This window comes from Rutidosis leptorrhynchoides, chromosome 2, assembly GCF_046630445.1.
Source record: "Rutidosis leptorrhynchoides isolate AG116_Rl617_1_P2 chromosome 2, CSIRO_AGI_Rlap_v1, whole genome shotgun sequence".
In the NCBI taxonomy this organism is placed as follows: Eukaryota; Viridiplantae; Streptophyta; class Magnoliopsida; order Asterales; family Asteraceae; genus Rutidosis; species Rutidosis leptorrhynchoides.
The window spans coordinates 639,839,111-639,861,535 of record NC_092334.1 but is presented as its reverse complement, the minus strand read 5'-3'; the positions used below and the strand labels follow the sequence as shown (position 1 = coordinate 639,861,535).

General features: G+C 34.0%; 2 protein-coding genes and 1 long non-coding RNA gene across 5 annotated transcripts; 2 read left to right on the top strand and 1 right to left on the bottom strand.

Annotated features, from left to right (window-relative positions):
- The first annotated feature begins 2,465 nt into the window (after positions 1–2,465).
- Positions 2,466–6,152, top strand: LOC139893707 (S-adenosylmethionine carrier 1, chloroplastic/mitochondrial-like). The gene is made up of 10 exons (XM_071876882.1): positions 2,466–2,644; positions 2,963–3,045; positions 3,202–3,278; positions 3,411–3,501; positions 3,974–4,027; positions 4,475–4,570; positions 4,781–4,870; positions 4,974–5,025; positions 5,146–5,288; positions 5,798–6,152. The coding sequence occupies exons 1-10, from the start codon at positions 2,509–2,511 to the stop codon at positions 5,936–5,938; spliced, it is 963 nt and encodes a 320-aa protein (XP_071732983.1). The 5' UTR covers positions 2,466–2,508; the 3' UTR covers positions 5,939–6,152.
- Positions 6,153–6,760: 608 nt separating this feature from the next.
- LOC139894631 (N6-adenosine-methyltransferase non-catalytic subunit MTB-like) lies at positions 6,761–13,192 on the bottom strand. Of its 2 annotated transcripts, none has more exons than XM_071878034.1 (7): positions 13,041–13,192; positions 10,108–12,310; positions 9,030–9,113; positions 8,794–8,898; positions 8,586–8,694; positions 7,836–7,987; positions 6,761–7,224 (listed from the first exon to the last, which is right to left on the bottom strand). In XM_071878034.1, the coding sequence occupies exons 2-7, from the start codon at positions 12,271–12,273 to the stop codon at positions 6,787–6,789; spliced, it is 3,054 nt and encodes a 1,017-aa protein (XP_071734135.1). In that variant the 5' UTR covers positions 12,274–12,310; positions 13,041–13,192; the 3' UTR covers positions 6,761–6,786. The 2 variants fall into 2 exon arrangements, with proteins under 2 accessions (XP_071734135.1, XP_071734136.1); XM_071878035.1 differs by having other exon boundaries at positions 10,108–12,305.
- A 6,865-nt stretch (positions 13,193–20,057) lies between these two features.
- Positions 20,058–21,561, top strand: LOC139893706 (uncharacterized). Of its 2 annotated transcripts, XR_011774674.1 has the most exons (5): positions 20,058–20,348; positions 20,801–20,891; positions 20,971–21,106; positions 21,188–21,270; positions 21,369–21,561. It is a non-coding gene; the product is annotated as an uncharacterized lncRNA (long non-coding RNA). The 2 variants fall into 2 exon arrangements; XR_011774673.1 differs by having other exon boundaries at positions 20,801–21,106.
- The last annotated feature ends 864 nt before the right edge of the window (positions 21,562–22,425 follow it).

The following is a 22,425-nucleotide window of genomic DNA, read 5'->3' as shown; positions in this document are numbered from 1 at the left end:
ACCTTGATTTACAAATAGATCTTTTCGAGTAGATAACTTTTCATATAGGACTCGACTTAATCCGAGTTACGGTTTAGGATTTATGGCCCTCCGATCGTCACTATGTCCTTTAACGTTGTGCAGAAATTTCTGACCTACTCGCACTTAGACCGTCTCCACGGTCAAACAAAGACGAGTTTGCTTCTGTAAATTTTACCACACTTAAAGGACTCATATACGGAGCCACGGCCACTGGTCTCACCTTATTTCAGTAAGGGTAGAGGCCGTGGTGACTGACCAAAGTCAGCCTTTGTTTTAAACTACTTTCATAAACGAAACTTACTTTACGCCTTTTGTTTGATGATGAATGATGATGACCCTTAAGACCTTATTTACATACTTTTAAACCTATTCGGACGATTTACTGACTTAGTACTATTTGACTTAGGTTGAGGACTTTCGGACCGATTACTTGCACACTTTTCCCGACTCGACTTTACGACTACATTATCATTGTGAGTTATAGCATTTCCTTTTTACTTTAACTATTTTGGGAACTGAGAATACATGCGCATTTTACGTTTTACATACTAGGCACGAGTACTTAAACTTATATATGTGTGGGTTATATAACGGCATAAACATTCCCTTTAGCTCGGTAACGTTTAGTCATTGGTTTTTGAACCGGTGAACGCGAATCTTAGATATGGATCCATAGGGTTTGACATCCCCACTCGGGCTAGTAGCGCTAGCATTTAACGAGTGTTTAATACTTCGTAGACATACGCACTTGCCAAGTGTACTTTCAGGGGGTATAAACGTTAAGTTAGTTACCAAGTGCCCACGGTTAACATATACTTTATCATACTGTTTTGAAACGCTCTTTGTAGCACTGAAATCTCGTGGCCTACCTTACTTACTGTTATACTTAAACTATAGCTCACCAACCTTTGTGTTGACGTTTTTAAGCATGTTTTTATCAGGTGCTTGAGGTTAGCTTCCGCTGTGTACTAGTCGTGCTGTAGACACCGCTGCTTAGAGTTGTCATCGCATGAACTACTTTACCTTGCATTCAAACTTTAGTACTTTTGAACTATGACTTGTAACGACCATTGTGGTCACATACACTTATTATTTGCTTCTACTTAGTGAAGCATGCTTTTGGATTGTAAAACATTCGATGTTGGTTTAGACATCACTTTATTTATGAATGCAAACTCTTTTTGAAATCGCATATAGTACTTAACCTTGTAATGATCCTGTTGTTGATGATTCGTACACGATGGTTTTGTACGGGGCATCACAATGATGAAATCGGAATTTCAAACGAAAAAAACCCCTAACTTTAGAAGGGAAAAGGGTGAAAATAAACGATTATAATCCTAAATCGTTTACAACCCTAAATTGTCCTTCATCATCTAATCTCCTGTAAATCACGGCGATGAGATAACGATAGATGGAGGGATGATGAAGATGGAGGGATGTGAATCGATGGATTCAATTTGTTAGTATTTGTACGAAACCCTTAATTTTTTGATAAGCTTCCGTGTTTTTTATTAGAAGGGTATTTTAGGGATGAATTATATGTAATATTGATTTATTAGCTAATTTTTTAGTGGATGATTAAGGACCGTTGGATTAAGGGGTATTATAATGTAATTTTTTAATCTAATGGTAATAAAGGAGATTTTGAAAACATTTATTAGCTAATCGAAACTCTCTTTTAATGTATGTGTGTGTATATATATATATATATATATATATATATATATATATATATATATATATATATATATATATATATATATATATATATATATATATATAGTGAAGTGATGATGGCTCAATTAAAAGACATGAGCAGGCCGAGGCCCAAACGCATTAGCCCAATAATATGTGCACTGCTCACACATCTATCATCATCTAGAAGACGTCTTCGAGTTGAACGCAGCCCGTGTTCTTCACTCACAGTCACACCCCATCTACATTTTCAGGTTACATGTTGTATGAAATTTGAAAATATAATTTTGCTAATTTTAATTATCTATTTTTTTTTTTTTTTATAAGTATATATGTGGGTTCAATCTGCAGGTGGATAATAATTGCAGATAAAATGGGTCCTCTTACATTGGCTATTCACTCCCAGAATTCATCATTGTCCTCATCAGGTAACATTTATTTTCTCATTTTAATTTTAATTTTATTTTTCTAATTTTTAATTTATTTCTGTAACTAGTTTAACAAATTTTGCAACTTGAGATATAATGTACTCCAGTGTATGAGTTTATGTTAATTGCCAATACACACAATAGAACATACATTGAAGCTTTTATAAAGTAAAAACTGTCTTTATGTAGATAAGTAATATCTTAGGACTTAAAAAATGTTAAATAATGACTTTTTCAAACTGGGAATGTGGTCTTGTAATACTCCATTCAAGCCATTAATGATCCATATAAGTTACATATCTTGAAGATGAAGTTTCTATCTTTGTGCTGCTTACTGCTTAGTGCCATTTACTTGTGGTTCATGTTTGAGCAGGTGTGTGGTTTTGCAGATGTATCAAGTGGGAAATCGCACACGTTGCAGTTGGTACCGAAAAAGTCCTTTGCATCAGTCAGCATTGGGGAAGAAAAGCCATTTGATTTCTTAAGAATCGTATTCGGTATTTTTTAATAAAGTTATTTAGTTATGTTAATTGCTTAAAGTATATTCAGTAACACCATATTTGTATATATAACCCATACATGAGCTGATACACATGGAAGTTTCATCATTTATATTGATATTCAAGGTTGTAAAAATCCTTTTTTGGGGATTAATCACCTGGGACCTTGTAGGGATTAATCCGATGTTGACCAATTTTGACTTCGACTAAATTTTTGGACAAATAGATTAACTAAATCTGACTTTGACCGAATGAATTCGACTTTGACTGAATAAATCCGACTTTGATCGATGATGTTATTTTGTGGTAGTGCAGAGGGTTTCATAGCAGGAGGTACAGCTGGAGTTGTTGTTGAAACCGCTTTATACCCAATTGATACGATAAAAACAAGGCTTCAGGTAAGACTTTGTTGTTTGTTAAAAAACTTACTCGTGAGTTAACTTTTTGAAAGTAAAATAAAGTACTTAGAATCACTAATTTAATAGGAGTGCGTAATAACTTGCTTCTAAAATGTTAAATGTTACTTATAAAATGACATCATATTATCGATGTAGGCAGCTCGTGGTGGAGGAAAAATTGTCCTTCAGGGGCTTTATTCAGGATTAGCAGGAAATCTTGTTGGCGTTTTACCGTAAGGATATCATATTTTTATTTTTTATCGTGTTTTTTGCTCTGTTTTTGAAGTTCAAAATTGAGTTTTCATGTTTTTAGTATGTTATATATTACTTTTATAAATGTTTTGAATGTTTTATTTTGTATGTAGGGCTTCTGCCTTGTTTGTAGGTGTTTATGAACCTGCAAAACAGAAACTGTTGAAGATAGTTCCCGACAATCTTAGTGCTGTCGCACATCTGGTTAGTTTTATTCTATTTACATTTTATGTAATAATTGTGGTTCCAGCAAAAGTACAGAGTTAGATTTTTTGAGACCTTGAAATTTGTACTTAAAATTTATCGTGCATCTATAATTGTTATTAGTTACTGGATTAGTAAATACTTACACTAGTTTAAAACTGAAAGAGTGTTCAAAGTTGATATTATAATAATTTAATCAAAACATCTTAGTGTGTAAGTCTAAATTAACTAGTTGAAAATTAATGGAAATAAAATATTGGTGTAAAATTTTGTGCTTACACTGTAGTTGAAACTGGTTCAGTACAAGTACATACCTTTTTTTAAACTCAAATAGTGTAAATGTTTGGTGCATACATCGTAAATACTCCAAGTCTTGTTAACATAGTTTATTTTATTTCTTCTCAAATTTATATCTAACGCCTTTATGTAAGCTATATTCTATCTACTTCAATATTTTGCAAATGTTATGTAGACTGCAGGTGCAATTGGAGGTATTGCTGCATCTCTTGTACGCGTTCCAACAGAGGTACACAGATTATCACTAGTGGTGTAATATGGGTGGGTCACGTGACATGACTAACGGTAAACAAGGGCAATTTTCTTGTGTGGGTCAAAGTGTGTGATGTTGGGTTGACTCGTCAACACTTTTAGTCTATATTTTTTAGTTTTATAAATACAAAAATTATAATTATAATTCTATATTAATAAGGATCAACTGATTTCTTCCAAAATGAAATGATGACATTGTAAGCATTTTAATGAAGGTTGGATGACTTTTTATCTGTTTAACCCATTTAACTGTTTAACCTATTTAACCTGTTGACCCATTTATATGTAGTCTCCTTTTATTTCATTAAAATTTAGCATGTTTTCATAAATGGGTTCAGATTGTTACCTCTACACTTTTGAATATTTTCAACATTTCTTATACCTCTTTGCAGTGTACATTATATAATATGTATTTGACTCATAGGTTGTAAAGCAAAGAATGCAGACTCGGCAATTTGCTTCAGCTTCCGATGCGCTCCGGCTTATTGTTGCCAAAGAGGGTTTTAAAGGTCTATATGCGGTATGAATCCTTCTTCGTAGTTCATAAACGTAACCACAATAAGCCCATGTCACGTTTTATACATTCACATGTCCTTGATAATTGCAACATCTGACTTGATACAGAGTTTAGATGTTTGACTATTCATCAAGTATTAATAATTTATAACTGTATATAGACAAATAAATCAATTTTTTTTTTCAACGAGTACCTTCATGCAAATACATGTAGGGATATGGATCTTTTCTTCTACGCGATTTACCTTTTGATGCTATTCAGTTCTGCATATATGAGCAACTTCGGATTGGCTATAAGTTAGCTGTAAGTATTTCTATTTTTTTATTTGTAAAAATGCATCATAATAATCCAGATTAACATAATGACATTATTTAATATTTTTGACTGGTTCTAAACTTCTGTTCAGGCGCGTAGAGACCTCAATGATCCTGAAAATGCAGCTATTGGTGCTTTTGCTGGTAACTAAGCTCCATCTATAAATAAATATTAATTAATTTTATTAAAAATTTGTCAAATACCGATTATGTTCACTTGCATTTAATTCTAGTATTAAAGTTCTTGTTCAATGTATTATGTAGGTGCACTAACAGGGGCTATAACGACCCCACTTGATGTAATAAAAACAAGATTGATGATTCAGGGATCAGGAAACCAATACAAAGGGATAGTTGACTGTGTGCAGACAATATTGAGGGAAGAAGGATCTCCCGCCCTTTTAAAGGTTTGTGATCTTCATCCTACTAAGAATAGAGGTTGTAAAATGGCCGGGTTGGGTAACTGTAATATTGGTTATGTTTTGGTTACGGATCAAAACTGGTGCGGGTTGGGTTAACTTAAAGCAACAACAACATTACCCAATCCCAGCGCAGCTGGGTTAGGGGAAGTAAGATGTAGACATCCATACCCCAAAAATGTTTGACTAATATTCTAAAATCTAAAAGACACTTTGATGTAATAATAGGATTCTTTTTGGGGTTCGTGACTAGTGAAAATTGTGGATAACCTGGTTAGACCGCGTACACCTGAGTAAAATGCTCGCCTTCTCTAGGTATACGGAAAACCTTATCTGTTTGCCTATAACATATATGGAAAGAAAAAAAAAATTTGCTAGCAACACTCTTTTCCGAAACATGAAAAAGGGTTTCTTGTTTCATTGTTACGTAGGAAGTGTTTAGATTATGAATATCCTTTTTCACAAGGAGAAAATTATGTACATATTGAATCTTGTAGGGTATCGGGCCACGAGTGCTTTGGATAGGGATTGGAGGTTCGATATTCTTTGGCGTTTTGGAGAGAACGAAGAAAGTACTTGCGGAACGGCATATGCAGTCCTCTAATCATCAAAATTCAGAATCCTCAAAGCAAGATTAAAGCAGAGTATATTTATATATATCAACCCATTGTTGCAGGAGATTTATGTGTTAGTTTTTTTGAGCTTTTATGTGATTACATGCTAGTCATGTGCATATCACCGGGGACAATTTGTACTTTTTGATATTGTTTGTAATGTTGTTTCTACTTTTATTGTGTGTATGAGAGAATACACAGGTGAAGATATACTTATGTGGTAAATATGATTATATAATGTAGTGAATAGAATTTTCTTGTTTGGTTTGAAAATAAAGAAATGGAATGTATTATAAGATTATAAGAGTATCGGGCACGGTTGAAGCCAAGGGTTCGATCCTTGGCTCTGTAAAAAGTCCGTGAGGGGGGGTTTTACCGACTCATATGCAGGAATTCGACGTGATCCACATGCCCGTATGGATTGATGGATCCCCTATTATGCGGTTCGGGTTACCGCCCGAAAACACGTGTGCGTGAAAAATGATCGGGTGGGTGTGTCATTTCCAAACACAGCTTTCAAAAAAAAAAAAAAAAAAAAGTGAATTAAATAAGATACTACATTACATACAAGGTGGTTCATAAACAGACAGATAGGAAGAAGGCTTTAGCTTCGTAATAATTACTGTATTTATATATTTATATTTATATACATTTATATACATAAAATATTTGAAACAGGCAGGATTATTAGTCCATTATCGTGTATTCGTGTTAGTTTGGCATTCAAAAGTCAACTGTCAACATCGTTTGTGATGATCATGACCAACTGATCATCTAACATTTAAGATTCCTTTGGTCAGATATAAGATCATTGAAACGAATAAAGAAAAAAAAACAACATATAAATAGTTATAAAAATAATAATAATAAAACTACAACATATTGTTCATGGCTCTATGCGTTTCATAATCCATGTAGTCTCCACCCATGGGTCCAAAAGGACCATTATACCCACCATACATATTATCAAAAAACCTCTCATCAGGACCCATACCACCGCCCATTGGACCCCATGGTACCGGGCCTGAGATATTAGACCCAGATGGTTCTTGGTTCATGCCTGGTGGTCCATTATGGCTTGATGGGGAGTTTCCAGTTGGCCTCTTATTGTTGGACCCACCTCCCGTAAGAGATATCGTATTTGACTGTTGCTGCTGCATTTGAAGTTGGTTTTTCATCGGTGACTTTGGCCTAAGTGACTCGATGTCGGGAGTTGTTAGCACGAGATGACCCGCTTCTGGAGGCGGGTTTCTTCCGCCACCACCTTGCCACACTTTCCCATCTTTATCAGCAAAATTACGAACATATCCCTGATAATATCACAGTAAAAATCATATTAGAAGTGGACCATCGTAAAGGTTGAGATGGTAAGCTAATGATTCGAAATGGGTCAACTTTGGGCCTGGTTGGGTTGACCCGCTAACATTATTGTCCATACTTTTTATATACTCCAGTGACCAAGACTAACAAGTCATTTGACCTGTTCCATGGTCGATGGTAAAATTATTCTCATTTTGGTACAGGTGCAAGAAGAACATGCCTAGTACCTGGTCAAAATGGGTATAGGGCTAGATTATGTAACTATACCTTCTATATATAGAAGGCTTCTGTAACTCATATTAAACACAACAATACAAGTTTACAGTATAACTCACCCGCTTCCCTTTTAAGTGAAAAAAAAAAACTTGTGGTAGATCAATTACTCAGTACTGATTGGGAAGAATTAAATCAAACTCTCTTATATTAATCTTAATGTCTTGTACAACACTTCTTTCAGTTATTGTCAAAAACATTGTATTATGTTTTTGTGTGTGTGTGTGTGTGTGTGTGTGTTGGGGGGGATGACTCTTTATGTATTCCAAGATCAATATAATACCATAATTACAATAATAAAACAGAAAGACGGGCATACAAATAGTACCTCAGAATTGAAATTTGAGGAGGACAAGTCTTTACCAACAGTCAACCACCCAGATCGTATATTATGATCTTCACCGAAAAGCTCAAGCCTACGGCGTCCGAGCGAGAAATGCTCGATAATACGATACATATCTTCAGGTTTTGCAGTAGAACCTGCAATTTCATCGCAAAAAGGTTGAGGAACGAGGTACATGTAGTTTGCGTTCTTGATATGTGTGACATTTGACTTAACACATATTTTGAGTAAGATATTAGACTATTCATCAACCACCTAAATATATCCTTAAAGAGACATACGAAAATACAGTGCACCCACATAATACCATCAATTTGCAAGAGATGGTCACTATGCACGAAGGAATAAAAAATGGTAATTATAGGGAAGAAATCTTTTCACAGAGAGTTAAAATTTTCAAACCCTAAAATGAATAAAGATTCAGAACTAACTTTCAATTTTAAACTTGACAAGAGTCAATCTGGCAGTCCATTTTGATGTAATGGGTTTACAATAATGAATTACGGAGTAGTAATTACATCTGAATCTAATAAAACCATGGAGAATACATACGAACTTTTGGCATTAAACCTATTTTCTCTTTTGGCTTTTTTTTTCTTGACCTTAAAAGCAACACTTTTTTTAAAAAATAAAATAAAAAATTGTTGCGTCCTTCACTTAACAACACCTTATATAAGTGTAGTTATTTGGAATATAAATGGACTTAATAGTGACAAAGGAATCAACACTACTGACCATATGGAGGCTCCTCGGCAATGATTACATCAGTATCAATGTTGGCATGGATTATGTGACCATCAGTGCTGCGCCTAACAGTTCCTTTTATCCCCATCAAGCAGTGCTCCTTTAATATACAAGTGGTTGAATAAACAACTATAAAAACTTAAGAGTTTCAAAGTCTCGGAGGTAACAAAATAGAAACAATTAAAAAAAAGAAGCCAACCTTTGAACGCTGAAATAAAGTATGTGAATCATGACGCGATCCAGGTGTTGATTTGGTTTTGTTGGTTTTCACCCAACAAATATCTTCACACCTACGGAACCCCCACTACAATAGCACAAAAAGATCATCGAAAACTTTAACCACTGATGAATCATGTGGATTAGTATGGAGTCAAAATAAAATAAAAATAATAATAATAAAAAAATAAAATTTAATTAAACATGATTTTGAGGTACCTTCTTTAGACACTGCCGACCCTGCTCAAGACCTACTCCGTCACCAACCCACAGAAAAACAAAAGATGGTGTATCCGCAATTGCCTGAAGAAATAGAATTTTAAAAGATGAGCCATAAAATTTATAAATTGATATACACCCTTTATTAAAGGCAAAAAAATAGCTACACTATAACTTGAGAACAACTCACTTATTTTCAAATTAAAATGTACACGTTTACAAAACTGTTTCAATAGCATGAAAAGTATCCACCATTATCATTATATATTTGCAATATACTCCATAGTACATTAATCACATACAGTGGCGGTACCAGGATTTTTTTTCACTGGGGGCAAAAAAAAAAATTAAAACCGTAGCAATTTTTTGGGCAAAATATGGAGGTTTTGGGACAAAAAATGGAGATTTTTAGGCAAATTATGGAGGTTGTGGGACAAAATTTGAAGGTTTGTGGGCAAAATTTGAAGATTTTGGGGTAAAACTTGGAGATTTTTTGGCAAAATTTGAAGGTTTTTGGGCAAAATATTTAAGTTTTGGGGCAAAAAAAGAAATCCACCGGGGCAATGTCAAAAAATTCAAAATTTTTACACTAAAAATTGCAAATCCACTGGGGGCGGCTGCCCCGCTTGTCCCTTCATAAAACCGCCCATGATCACATACCCATTCCATTCATGTGTCTTAGTAATAAACAGCGTTAGACATAGTACACTTTCAACAAATGGACAGACACCCAGTTAAACTCATGTAGTTCCAACGTACCCAGCGAGACAGAGATGACTAAGTGCTATATTGAATAAATTATAACTATAAATAGCAAATGCAATGTTTGCCCGTAGTTTTTAAGCAATTATTTACCGTTTGATAAACTCTTCTGTTATTTACGTTGGACTTCTTATGATTAATGACAACTGGCCAAAGGTATGTGATTAATAATACCAAACAAGGTGAAACAGTGAGTGCTTTTAGGAATCATAATGTTTGCTATCTTTATTTCAAAAGTAAAATAACAATACAATAGATCAGCAAATCATAATAAAAAGATAAAAAAAAAAAAAAAAAAAAAAAAAATCATAAGTACCTCAATCTTAAGATTCATTATTTCTTCAAAACTCCAGTACTCCATATGGTCAGTGACACCAGGAGCCCGATGAACATATTCTTCCCAAGGTGGGTCCACAAGGATAACATCAAACTTGGTCCCAAAGAACTCGGGTGATAATACTTGTTCACGCAGATCACACTTGTAATACATAGGAGCAGTAGCAGAATTAGCAACAATTTCATCTTTTTTTTGTATAAGCTCCCGAAGCTTTGGATAATCCTCCACAACACTAGTTAACTCTAGTTCCCTGATATAATTTTGGGGTCGCAAACCAGTGTCGACAAAATTTTGGGAATAATCGTTCTGTTCACCTCGAGATGGAGCTTTACCAGGAGGCCCGTTATTTCTAGATGGGACCCACCCACCAGGTTTATTATTATCTTGTTGCTGACCACGACCCATAGGTCCTAGAGTATTAAAACCAGGACCCGGCATGTTTGGAGGCATTCCTCTTATGGGTCCGGGTTGGTTGAAAAACATACCCGAATTTGGTGGGGGCCCGATATTTGGAGGGAATCTAGGTCCCGTTGGTCCGCCAGGTGGACCGCTTGGAAGCCCAGGTGGAACTCCGGGCCAAACAACGGGAGGAGAAAACGGTGGGATAAAGACAGCAGGAGACACTGGTGGACCTGGACCGGGAGACATGGTGGGTGTGAGCGGTTGCAACCCGGCAGGTGGCTGCATTCCAAGTGGTCCGAAAGGTGAACCCATCATTGGCACTTGCATGTTGACTTGTTGACCATCTCTTCCTGTAGGCCTAACCCTTCCTCTCCCCATTCTATTATTACCTTTATACCCCTGAGAAACCCCTCTGTTAAATGAACCTGGATCGTTATATCCATGTGAATCACTACCTGTAGATTGACCCTGCCAGCCACCTGGACGATTGGGTAAATTACCACGTTGCCCTTTACCTTTCCCTCCCTCGGTATCATCCATATTTCTATCATCTCCATATTTATCCTTTGAATCTTCAACAGATTGATCATCATTTTGTACTGGTTTTACATCAGATTGCTCGTTAAATTCGTTTTTCATTAAAGGCTTAGTTTCAATCTCTATCACATCATAGTTATCTTTTGAAATACCATAATTTGATGAGGTTTTCACAGCATTATCCTTTCTACCACCAGTACGACCCATATATCTTTCTGAGTCAACTCGATCACGACCACGTCTTTGTGACGGTGTCTCCCAATCTCGTCTGTAGTCATAAGGGGCATCACCGTCTTTTACTTCCTTATTATCAGAATATCCCGGTTGCCTTCTTTTCCAGTTATCATCTCGTCCTTTCAATCTTCCCTCTCTATAACCATCTTTTTCATCCTTCCTTTTATAACTACCACTTTTATCTGAATCCAAATCATTGTTTTCTCCCTCATGATAACGCCTTTCACTTCTCTCAGGAGTCCTTGACCTTGTAGAACGGTAAATGTCTCTTTTACCCCTTTCCCTTATCGATGCACCACCTTCATCTTCATCAACTATATCTAATTTAACGTCTTCAAGATTAACAGAATCTTCTTCCACATTTTCCTTACTCTTAGCCTTCTCTGATTCATATCTTCTCTCATCTTTTTCAACCATATGTGCATCATCCCACCTTTTTCTTGCGTGCCTTCCTGAATCAGAACCCTTTTCTCGGTTAACCTCATTTCTCTCATAGTATCTTGAATCCTTTTCTTGCACCTTTTCAAGATCTTCATCATGAAATCTTTCATCTTTAACCTTACTTTTGCTTTGAGAACTTTCACGATCAGACATTTTTGACCCCGACTTTCTAACATCATGACGATTTTCACCCTCCCCATCTTGATACCAAGTACTCAACGAATCTAATGCACTCTCCTCTTGTTTCCTTTTCAAATGCCTAGCTCTTGAATCTTTTTTCAACTCATAATCATCTTCCTCACTAATCGCCTTACTTGACCTCTTCCTACTCTCGTATTTCTCCCTTCTTCCATTATTTTCCGATCCGTCACCATCATCGCCACTTCCCGAATGCCTCGATCTTCCCGATCTCCGTTTTCTACGTTCATCTGCTTCCCATGTTTCATCGTCCCTGGCCCTATCACTCCTACTCCCTAAACTATCTTCTACATCCCTTTTTGCAGAAAGTTTTACTCGTTCAGGTGAACCCATCCACCTACAAATAACTAAACACTACAAACAACCTATCCTGAAAAAGTCAAGTAAATCAATCACTCACTTTTATAAAATGTAAGTTCATAGCAAGGTATATAAAACTGTCAATTCGATTTCTCAGTTTCACATATGCAAAATTACAGTAATAATCAAATACAAAACTGATATACATTTCATTGCATGTTAAACTAAATCTAAACTATTTACCTGATAGTGAAGCATACTCTGCAAAATTATTACAAATACATTATAAATTATAAAATAAAAACATATTTAGACCTAAATATTGAGAAACAGGAAAAAGTCATTTAAGATATACATAATACATAATATTGATAGATACCCTGATAGATAAAACTGCATAGTTACATGTATTATGTATTATTAATACATAATACATGTAAGTATGCAGTTGTATCTATAGGTAATATTGAGTTCTCTAATTCATCATTCTTTTCAGTATTAAGTCCTTATATATACACACATACATACATATACATATATAAATTACACATTACACATATATATGATATGATAGGCACAAAAAAAACCTTAAATTGAAACCCTAATATATTGAACTATAGCAGTAGAGACTTAATACAGCTTGGGACTGCAAATTCAAACAAAAAGAAGTTGCCATAAGTTAAACCGCAGATTAATTACCTTGTAGTTGCAATTAAATTAAATAACTATAATGGAATGTAGGGAAACAGAACGATTGATTACCGCTTTGATTAGTTTTTTAGGGGAATAAAATAAGATACCTTCGAAGATGCGCGTTTAGCGATTGAGCGAAGTGTTTTGCAGATTGAAATATAAATGGAGATCGGGTTGAGAAGTTATTTGGTACAATTTGGGTCGGGTGGATGTTATGTTCAATTCATCATGTGTAGGGTTTTTGTAATTTGACGAGGAAGCCAATAATATTTTTATAATGAGGAGCAGGATATTGTTTCTACATTTTTTTCTTATATATTAGCCGTAAATCCCCTTATTTCTCCTCGAAATCTCTCCGAAATCTCATTTTTAGAAGGCCGTCGAGACGAGATATACATCTCCCGAGATTTCTCGGTCAACGGGGTCAACTTTGTCAAAGCCACAATTTCTTGAATTTTCTCGCCGATTTCTCGAAATTTTTCATAAAATCACGTAATTTTTCGAATTTTCTCACTCATTTCTCCGATTTACTTGTAAAATCTCATAAAAATGTATATAAATGTACATAAACTTATTTATTTATATATATTTATATTACAAAAACTAAAAAGTCAACGTAAGTCAAAGTCTGAGATCTCCCCGAAATTTTTCCGAGATGTCGAGATCTCCCCAAAAATGTCCAAACGAGATCTCCCCGAGATTCAAGATCTCCAACCTTGTATATTAGTGAGAAAATATGTGGCTTCGGATTCTTGCTTTCAGATGGTTGGGGCTTCGAGTTCTTAAAAATTAGATTTAAAAATTAGATATACGTTGCTTAGCAATTTCTGACAACGGTAGTAGGTTTTTTAGGCCAGCAAATCTGTGTCCTATGGCCTTCTAATTTGCATCAAGCTTGTGACGAGTTTTAGTTATTGGGTGTAGTTTTGGTGACACCTAGTCATTGGCGAAACTTGAATGGTATCTTGGAGGGGGCAAAAATCATCCTTATGTAACATGGTTTTTTTATGTTGATTGACTGTATAGTTTTGCATATAAGAAAAATAACATATAACTACACCTCACTTCAATCAAATTATCATTTACAGCTAACTTAAAAGTAAAATTCTAAATTACCGTTTTATACATTTTTTTTAAAAAGCAAATAAATAATATAAACAATAAAGAATGTTGGTACACAAGAGTATGAATGGGCATCACAACACAAGCCAACATTCAAACAAAACCATAATCACGAATATAAAACAAACAAAACACCCCGAGCCACATACAAATACCAATGCTACCCAGATAGAAGCTGACTCAACCTGGGTTAACTAAGACCATACTTGTATAATCAATTTTAAATGGGCAAGTAATCCAATCTAGCCAATCTATACGAATTTTCTTAACTCTTCTCGCGATCCATTCGTAACTCTTAACTTGAATCTCGTTTAGAGCTATCAGACTATTCCAACTCAAGCCCTTAAAAACTTTGTTGTTATGATTTCTCCAAATCAAATAACCCGAAATCCACACTACGGCTTGCCATATTAATCTTGTAGAATCCGAAACATTCAAATGTAACTTTCCATGGAGGATGTCTTTCATTAGCAGAGGCGTATAAAAGGGGACACCCTACCAATTGAAAACACGCCTCCAGACATCAACAACATCATTGGAAGAAAAAATAGAATGGTTAACGAAATCTACCTCATTGTTACAAAGTGGGCAACGAATGGATTCCAAATCAATGCATCTCTTGTCTAATTCCTCACGAGTTCGAATTCTTTGCCTCTTTAAACGCCATACGAAGATCTCCACTTTTAATGGAGCTAATTTGTTTCTCATGGGTTCCTCTCTTCTTTGCCTTGAAACATACATCTGAACAGTGATTAAACTTGTTAGCTTCTTTGTATAAAACACCTCGATATAAAACACCTCGTCTGTGATGACCCGAAAATTTCCGACCAAATTTAAACTAAATCTTTATATGATCTCGACATGATAAGCAAAGTCTGTAATGTTAAGTCTTAAAAGTTTTGAACTGTTTAGATTGATTCATCTAACCTTTGATTATTCCCGACGATTCACGAACAACTAATTGTAAATACATACATATATATTCAAATAAATATAGATATATATAATAATTTGAAATATCATTAGAAATAATATATGATTTAATTGTTGAAAATAAATATGTAAATTAATATCAGTATACTTAATATTATTAATTTAATATATAATATATAGATATGAGATTTGATAAGCATAATTTGTTATATCCATATTATTAGTGTTTTCCTTATTAATATTATGAATATCATCATTAGCAATATTATTAATAATTATCATCATACTTGTTATTAATGTTATTATTGTTATTTTTATTATTATTATCAATAATATTAAAAGTATATTAATACTAATATTAATTATTAATATTAATTAATTGTAGATTAAAAAGTCTGATTATATATTTTTTTTCTTTCAATTCAGTTGCACATCACAATCTAACTTTATGCGATTTTGTTTCTTCTCTCTAATATGGTTATCGTACGAATTCACGGGTGTTCTTACTTTATTAAAGTTATCATTTACATACGTAAATAATTGAAAATATGATTAAGCACCACTTATTGTTTTCTTTATTTGAATTGGTTTTTGGCAACTTGCTTATGAACTGCATCTTTACATTATATATATTTACATAAACCAAACACTCACTTACATTTTGTTTTCTCTCTTCCTATCCAAGAACCAACACCAACTCTCCTTGCTTATTCTTATATCATCATATATAGGTACCTATAGGAGATACATATATGTATATCAAATCGCCACCCCATTCATCTTTAGACTACCATCTCCTCTACCTACAAGAACCACCACTCGCCACCCTACCATTTTCTTTATGAAACTCGATCACCAATATCAATCTACTGTTATACCCGGCACTGTATCGGTTTTAGACGACGTATAAGGTAACCAAGAATACCCACATCTAGTTCCTTATATTTTCTAATTGCTGAAACTACAAACCCTCGTCAATCACCCATTTACTTGTTACTTCCATTTGTTCGCTGTTACTACGTTTACTTGTTGAATACCATCGAAACCCACCCCAAAGGAGACCTTTTCGGTTGAGGTTCTAACCAAGAACAAGCGCACTAAACACCATCGACCGATCACCCTCTCCACTCTAAACCGTCGGTTCATAATCACCACGAAGCCACCAAGGTGAACCACCACCACCTTTCATCATGCAAACCCCACTACACCATTGATCCATATCGCACCATCTCACCAACGACCACCATGTATATCCTCTATGGAATTAAAACACCACCATCATCATGGTCATCGTTTACATAATATTGTTCTTATTACCATCACGACCAAAGATACCTTAAATCACCATCTTCTATCTTCTTTTTCTTTCTATTCGTGAAACCCACCTGCAACAAAACTTCATTTCTGCGAATTCTATAACCTTTTCTCTATTGCTTGAAATAAAAAAAAACCACGATCACTATTACTGCAGCTACTTAAATTTAGTGTCGATACAAACAAGTAGGAGTGGTAAAATGATATGACAGAATATTTCAATGATGAAAGTATAAGGATATTGTAGTGGATATTAAAATACAATAGAAAATATATGCTTGAAGAATATTTAGTGGCCGACTATAGTGAGTAAAGTGAGGTAACTTGATTGCTGAAATTGCTCCTTGTCGTTTGTTATGACCGAGAACCAAACCCATCTCGAACCCCACATATAAATTTCTGTTTTTCGGTTCACCCAAACCAAGCAAACTCACTTATTTCTTTTGCTGCTGATTACACGAGAAAGAAACAATGATAATGATATTGATGGTGAAAAAGGACGATGAGATAGTGATGTGAATATGATGATGCATAAAATAAATGAACGATGATAAGAATGAGGTTATAATGATGGCTTGATAGATGATACAAGTTGGACAAGTTAAGGGTGTAGGGCCGATAGAAGTTAGGTAATTCCCACTCAGTTCCTATATTGGAGTAATTGATAAATCTTTCAATTTCATATAAAAATATCTAACTATTATAATGCATCAAGTGGCTCAAAAAGACACTATATAGGTCGACCAAGATGACCACTAGAGTGGACGTTCCATTTTTTTTTTCTTTTTGAGATGATGGCGTATGAGTATGATCATATGATTAATGGATCTTCACTGGTACATTGCAAAACCATATTTCATTTATTTATGGGCCGTATAAGTGATCATGTTATTAAACCTTTAGTTGGTCCGTGACTCTCCAATGTACTAGTATCATAATTGTCTAAATGGGCCATCAGAAAACCCATCATCAATATTTTTTGACGATTTGATGATAGATGATATTAAGATTCATATTTTATGGAAATGATCATGGTTATGTCAATGATAATTACGGTTGGGTCAATTGTTAGAATAGCGAGAGGTCTTGGGTTCGAATCTGGGCTCAGGCATTTTTGTTAGAAAAAGAAGAAGGGTATAGAAGTAAAGGTTAAAAACAATTTAAGTTGGGTGTTATATCAGAATTGAAACTCATAGCGTAATGGTTAAGGATGTTATCGGGTTAGCGGGACATCGAGGGTTCAAACCCGGACTTGAGCATTCTTTTAGGACTACACCTTTGAGGTAGTTATTTAATTTATTCCCTTATCATTATTAGTATTCATAACATTATTATCATTATAGTTATTAAAATAAATGTTAGTATTATTATTAGTAAAATCATTATTTTTGTAGTTATTATTATTAGTAGTATTATTATCATTATCATTAATATTATTATTATTTTTATTTTATTATTATAATTATTATTATTATTATTATTATTATTAGTATTATTATGATTACTACTTTTATATTAACAATATAATTATAACAAATAAATATTTCTCTATATTTTCTATATAAGAGTATATATATTACAATTACCATAATATTACATATAATTATATATATTAAGATTACTTATATAAATATTTACATATAACAAATTATTGATTTTTAAATATAATATTAAACTATATAAATGTTAACTATTTTAAATATATACAAACTAGATTTATAAGATATATAATTTAAGATATAATATATGAATTTATTCGATTACAATTATATGTATTAATATATATATGAATAATATAGGTTCGTGAATTCGAGGCCAACCCTTCATTGTTCAGTATTGTAATATGTATTTTTACTACAAAATACAATATGGTGAGCTCATTTGATTCCCTTTTACTCTTTACATTTTTTGGACTGAGAATACATGCGCTATTTTTACAACTGCTTTATTAAATGCTTTTGAAATATATTTTGAACTGCGAATACATGAAATGCTTTTATAAATGTTTGACGAGATAGACACAAGCAAAACATTCCTCAAATGAATTATTATACAGACAGAAGTTCTGTGGATTATTATTGAATTATGTGGACATGATAATTGCAACCAATTGATGTGAATATTTTCCCCTGATTATTATTGCTTGGTAACCTAAGAATTAGAATCGGGTATGGCCCTAATTCACGCGAATCCTAAAGGTAGCTACCGGGTTTAACACCCTCACCCAGAATGTTCACTAGACGGAAGGGCTAGTGGGCGTGGTGTTTAGTACTTCAAAGTTTATATGATTATTATACAGACGAGATGTTCTGTTTCGGGGATATTATTATGCGCATTATATGTTAAGGTCGGTTACCAAGCCAAGCTATGAAAATAAAGTGAATGTTATGTATCGAGAGAATGATTTTATACACAGGTTATGTGTATGTTATTTTTGTGCACAAGATATGTGTACGGTTACTAAAATTTATGAAAGATGATTTCGTACACGAGAAAGGTGTACTGTATTTAAAAGATATCACATGTACATTACAGGTGGGTATAGGATTCGGGCCCATTTGTACCATGCAGCATTTAAATCTTGTGGTCTATCAAAATGTTGAATTTTATTGTTTTATAATAAACCTATGAACTCACCAACCTTTTGGTTGACACTTGAAAGCATGTTTATTCTCAAGTATGAAAGAAATCTTCTGCTGTGCATTTGCTCATTTTAAAGACATTACTTGGAGTCGATCATCGCAATGGGACCAGATGTTGGTGACTTCGTCCAAATGGATTAGGACGGGGTATGACATCGTCTAGACTCCACTCACTGAAAATAGCATTGTCCGCATATTGGAGATGTGGGACCATTACTTTTTTCACACCTATTCAACTCCTTGAATAAATTCTTTTTAATTGCAGATTTAGAAAGAAGATTTAGACCTTCGACGACAATGATGAAAAGTAAAAGCGAAAGAGTATCGCCTTATCTAACTCCCCGCTCCAAGGCAAACTCATTTGTGGGTGACCCGTTGATGAGTACCGAAATGGTTGCCGATTTCAAACATGCAAAGATCCATTGCCTTCATTTACTTCCAAAACCCATGAAGCGCATCACATCCATTAGGAAATCCCATCTCTAGCAATCAAAAGTTTTCTCGAAATCAACCTTGAAAATGAAACTTTTTTTTCTTCTTTTCCTTTAAATATTCTACTGTTTCGTTGGCAATCAACGCACCATCAAGAATGTTTAAGTTTATAAATCTGAAAAAAAAAAATATTTATTTATATTTATTTTTTATTATATTATATATTATATATTATATTATTATATTATATTATTATATCCCCTACATCACATAAAGCGTGCTGATACTGCTGACATGTCAGTCTGCTACTGACACAAACTATAGACCTCCACGTGTATACCCTGTATTATTTTTCTGATTTTTTTTCACAAAATACCATAAAATGACACGTGTACCAATAAACCATCAATCCAACCTCTCCTTTACAGAAAAAACGTATCTCATACGCAAACCTAAACCTCTCTCACTTATCCTCTCTCTTCACAATTTTGAACAAACGCCATCTGCACCGGCGATGGTGGCCTACCACGCCGATAATAAAACTCGCCACCACCGCAGAATTAATCGTTACAATGTTACGAACAGAACGGTACTACTTTTGTATATTTTGTACACATACATTCGTCGGAAAATTTTTCGGTTGATTAATCTCATAGCGTATGCGGGCCATTCACCATTCGTTTATTTATATGTTTTTATGCCTCAATTCCTTTTAGAAACCCTAATTTCAAATCGATTGTTGCATAATCGATTGTAGCATAATCGATTTCGTATCTTTTCATGGCTTCAGACAAGTTTTAATATTGAAATGGTTTCATATCCACGAACGGTACTAGCGTGATTAAATGGTTTTGGGTTTCGATTAAGATTGAAATTAGGGTTCTAAGAAAACGGTAGTCGATCGAAGAATTAAAACTTTGATACACCAGGTAGATCGTCGTTTGCTTTACATATTCCAGAAATCACACTAAGGTAATCGATTAATTTTACAGTCTATTTGCTTACATAATTTTGTAAATCCATGCTTGGTAACGTACGACTTTCAATCAAACAAACTTGAAACACTGTTTCTTTAACGAATATGTATATCACGACTACAAGGATGATAACCAGTAGAATTGTTATATTAGAATTAGAATGATGAGATTCATATAATTACATATTTCGTTTAACATATTTCTTTAACGAATACATATTAGAATTAGAATGATGAGATTCATATAATAATTCAGGTTAACATATTTCGTTTCTGCCAGGTCTTTAATTTTGTATTTCGTTAATGTTTACTCTTTCATATGTACCATGTCTCACTTGGAAGAGAATGGTGTTGATCATATAATTGACTTGTGAGACTGCCTTTATTTAGTTTGATTAGGACTGTCTTTATCATACAGCTAAAGAACCTATTATGTGCTTCTTTCCAGCTAGGTGCTCTGATGGAAGTTGTGTAATAAGTACTTTGAGACCCGAGGAATACAAAAAGAACTCATGAATAGAGACTGTGATGTGATTTTTGTAGGTTCCTATTTTTCTACATTACGTATTTGAATGTGGGTTATATTTTTCAATATTATGTAATATGTATTTGATGCAGGTACACCTAATGTGACCTGTTTTATCATTATGTTATTTGTGATTTCATTCAGTAATGATGGGAGAAATCGAAAGAGACAGTCAAATGAAGGGTTTTCAATTGAAAACTTTAGTCTTGGAATGAAAGTGATCCTGATGTACCGTTATCTTATATTGTAAGTATTTGTTATCGTTTTGTACACTATCTCTAAAATTGCTTGTGATCACATTGCCTGCAGGGCTAATTATGACAATGTTTCTGTTGGGCTAATATTGTCTTTGTGTGTTATCATACAATAATTTTGCCTCAATGGAAAGTTAGGTAGGTAATCTTATGACAATGATGATGATGATGTTGTTTTAATATGAAAATATATGATTCCTTTATTAGATTGTAAGTGTGTCTTTCTTATATTTCAGGCAAAATAGGCTCACCCTCATAAAGTCCATGTGACCCAAAAGCATATCAAAAATTCCAGGTCTAATTATCACACTAAGGTCACTTTGGGTCACTTTCAAGTTTGATAAGTTCCTTTACGTCTAATTAATCGTTATTATAGGTTATTCGTATTTGCGCTTATGATTATATACTATTGCTTATGGTTCATCAACTGTTAGCTCTCAATAACATAGAGGGAACAAATGAAAAAAAATGCAACATAAAATCCTTATGTTACCACAAAAGAAAAAGAAATTCAGAAGCAACACAAAGTTGTAAGAAAAACTTGCTAACAACCTGATATAATTCTATTTATTTTTTCACTCATTGAAATCAAGAGAAACTGCAATTGTGGATAAGCGTCACACAAAAGACAAATAATCAGTGTTGCGGCAAGAAAAAGTCACAATCTTCCTAGTACATAGAAATTGAGAGCATCATTCATTTTGTAGTCTTGGAGTCTAACTACTATCATCACTGTTTTAATTGGGTGAAATTATTTAGGTGTCTTAGTGTGTAAAAGGCTATGGTTGTGAAGATATGTTTTGATGAAGGTTGGTTCGCCTACGGTTGCATGAAATGTGGGTAGGAAGTGTCCAAGGTGAATGGTCCACTGTCGACCGAGTATTTGAATGTAAGTCAACGATGTCTACTCGAAGTAAGTTTACATGACAATTATCTTATCTGTTAATAAATTATAATTGCATATATGAAGCAACAATTATAATTTTATCTATAAATCTTATGCTTTAGTCTCATCAGATTTATATAATCTGTTATCTTTTTTATAAGCATAACGGCATGACTTCATTGCACTGTTCTGTTGGGCACTATCTTATATCAAATACAGTTCAACTGTGAAGACAACGCTATAGCATATAGTTGATCACTGAAGTGCCAATTATGATGTACTACTGACAGGTATTTAGTGTTTCTGACGAGCATATCAATAATTTGCTAAAAAGTGTTATACGCCGAAGTCATGTTAAGTAATGGGTCAAAACATGGGTTGACCCGAAACTTCAGTTTGTCCATAAC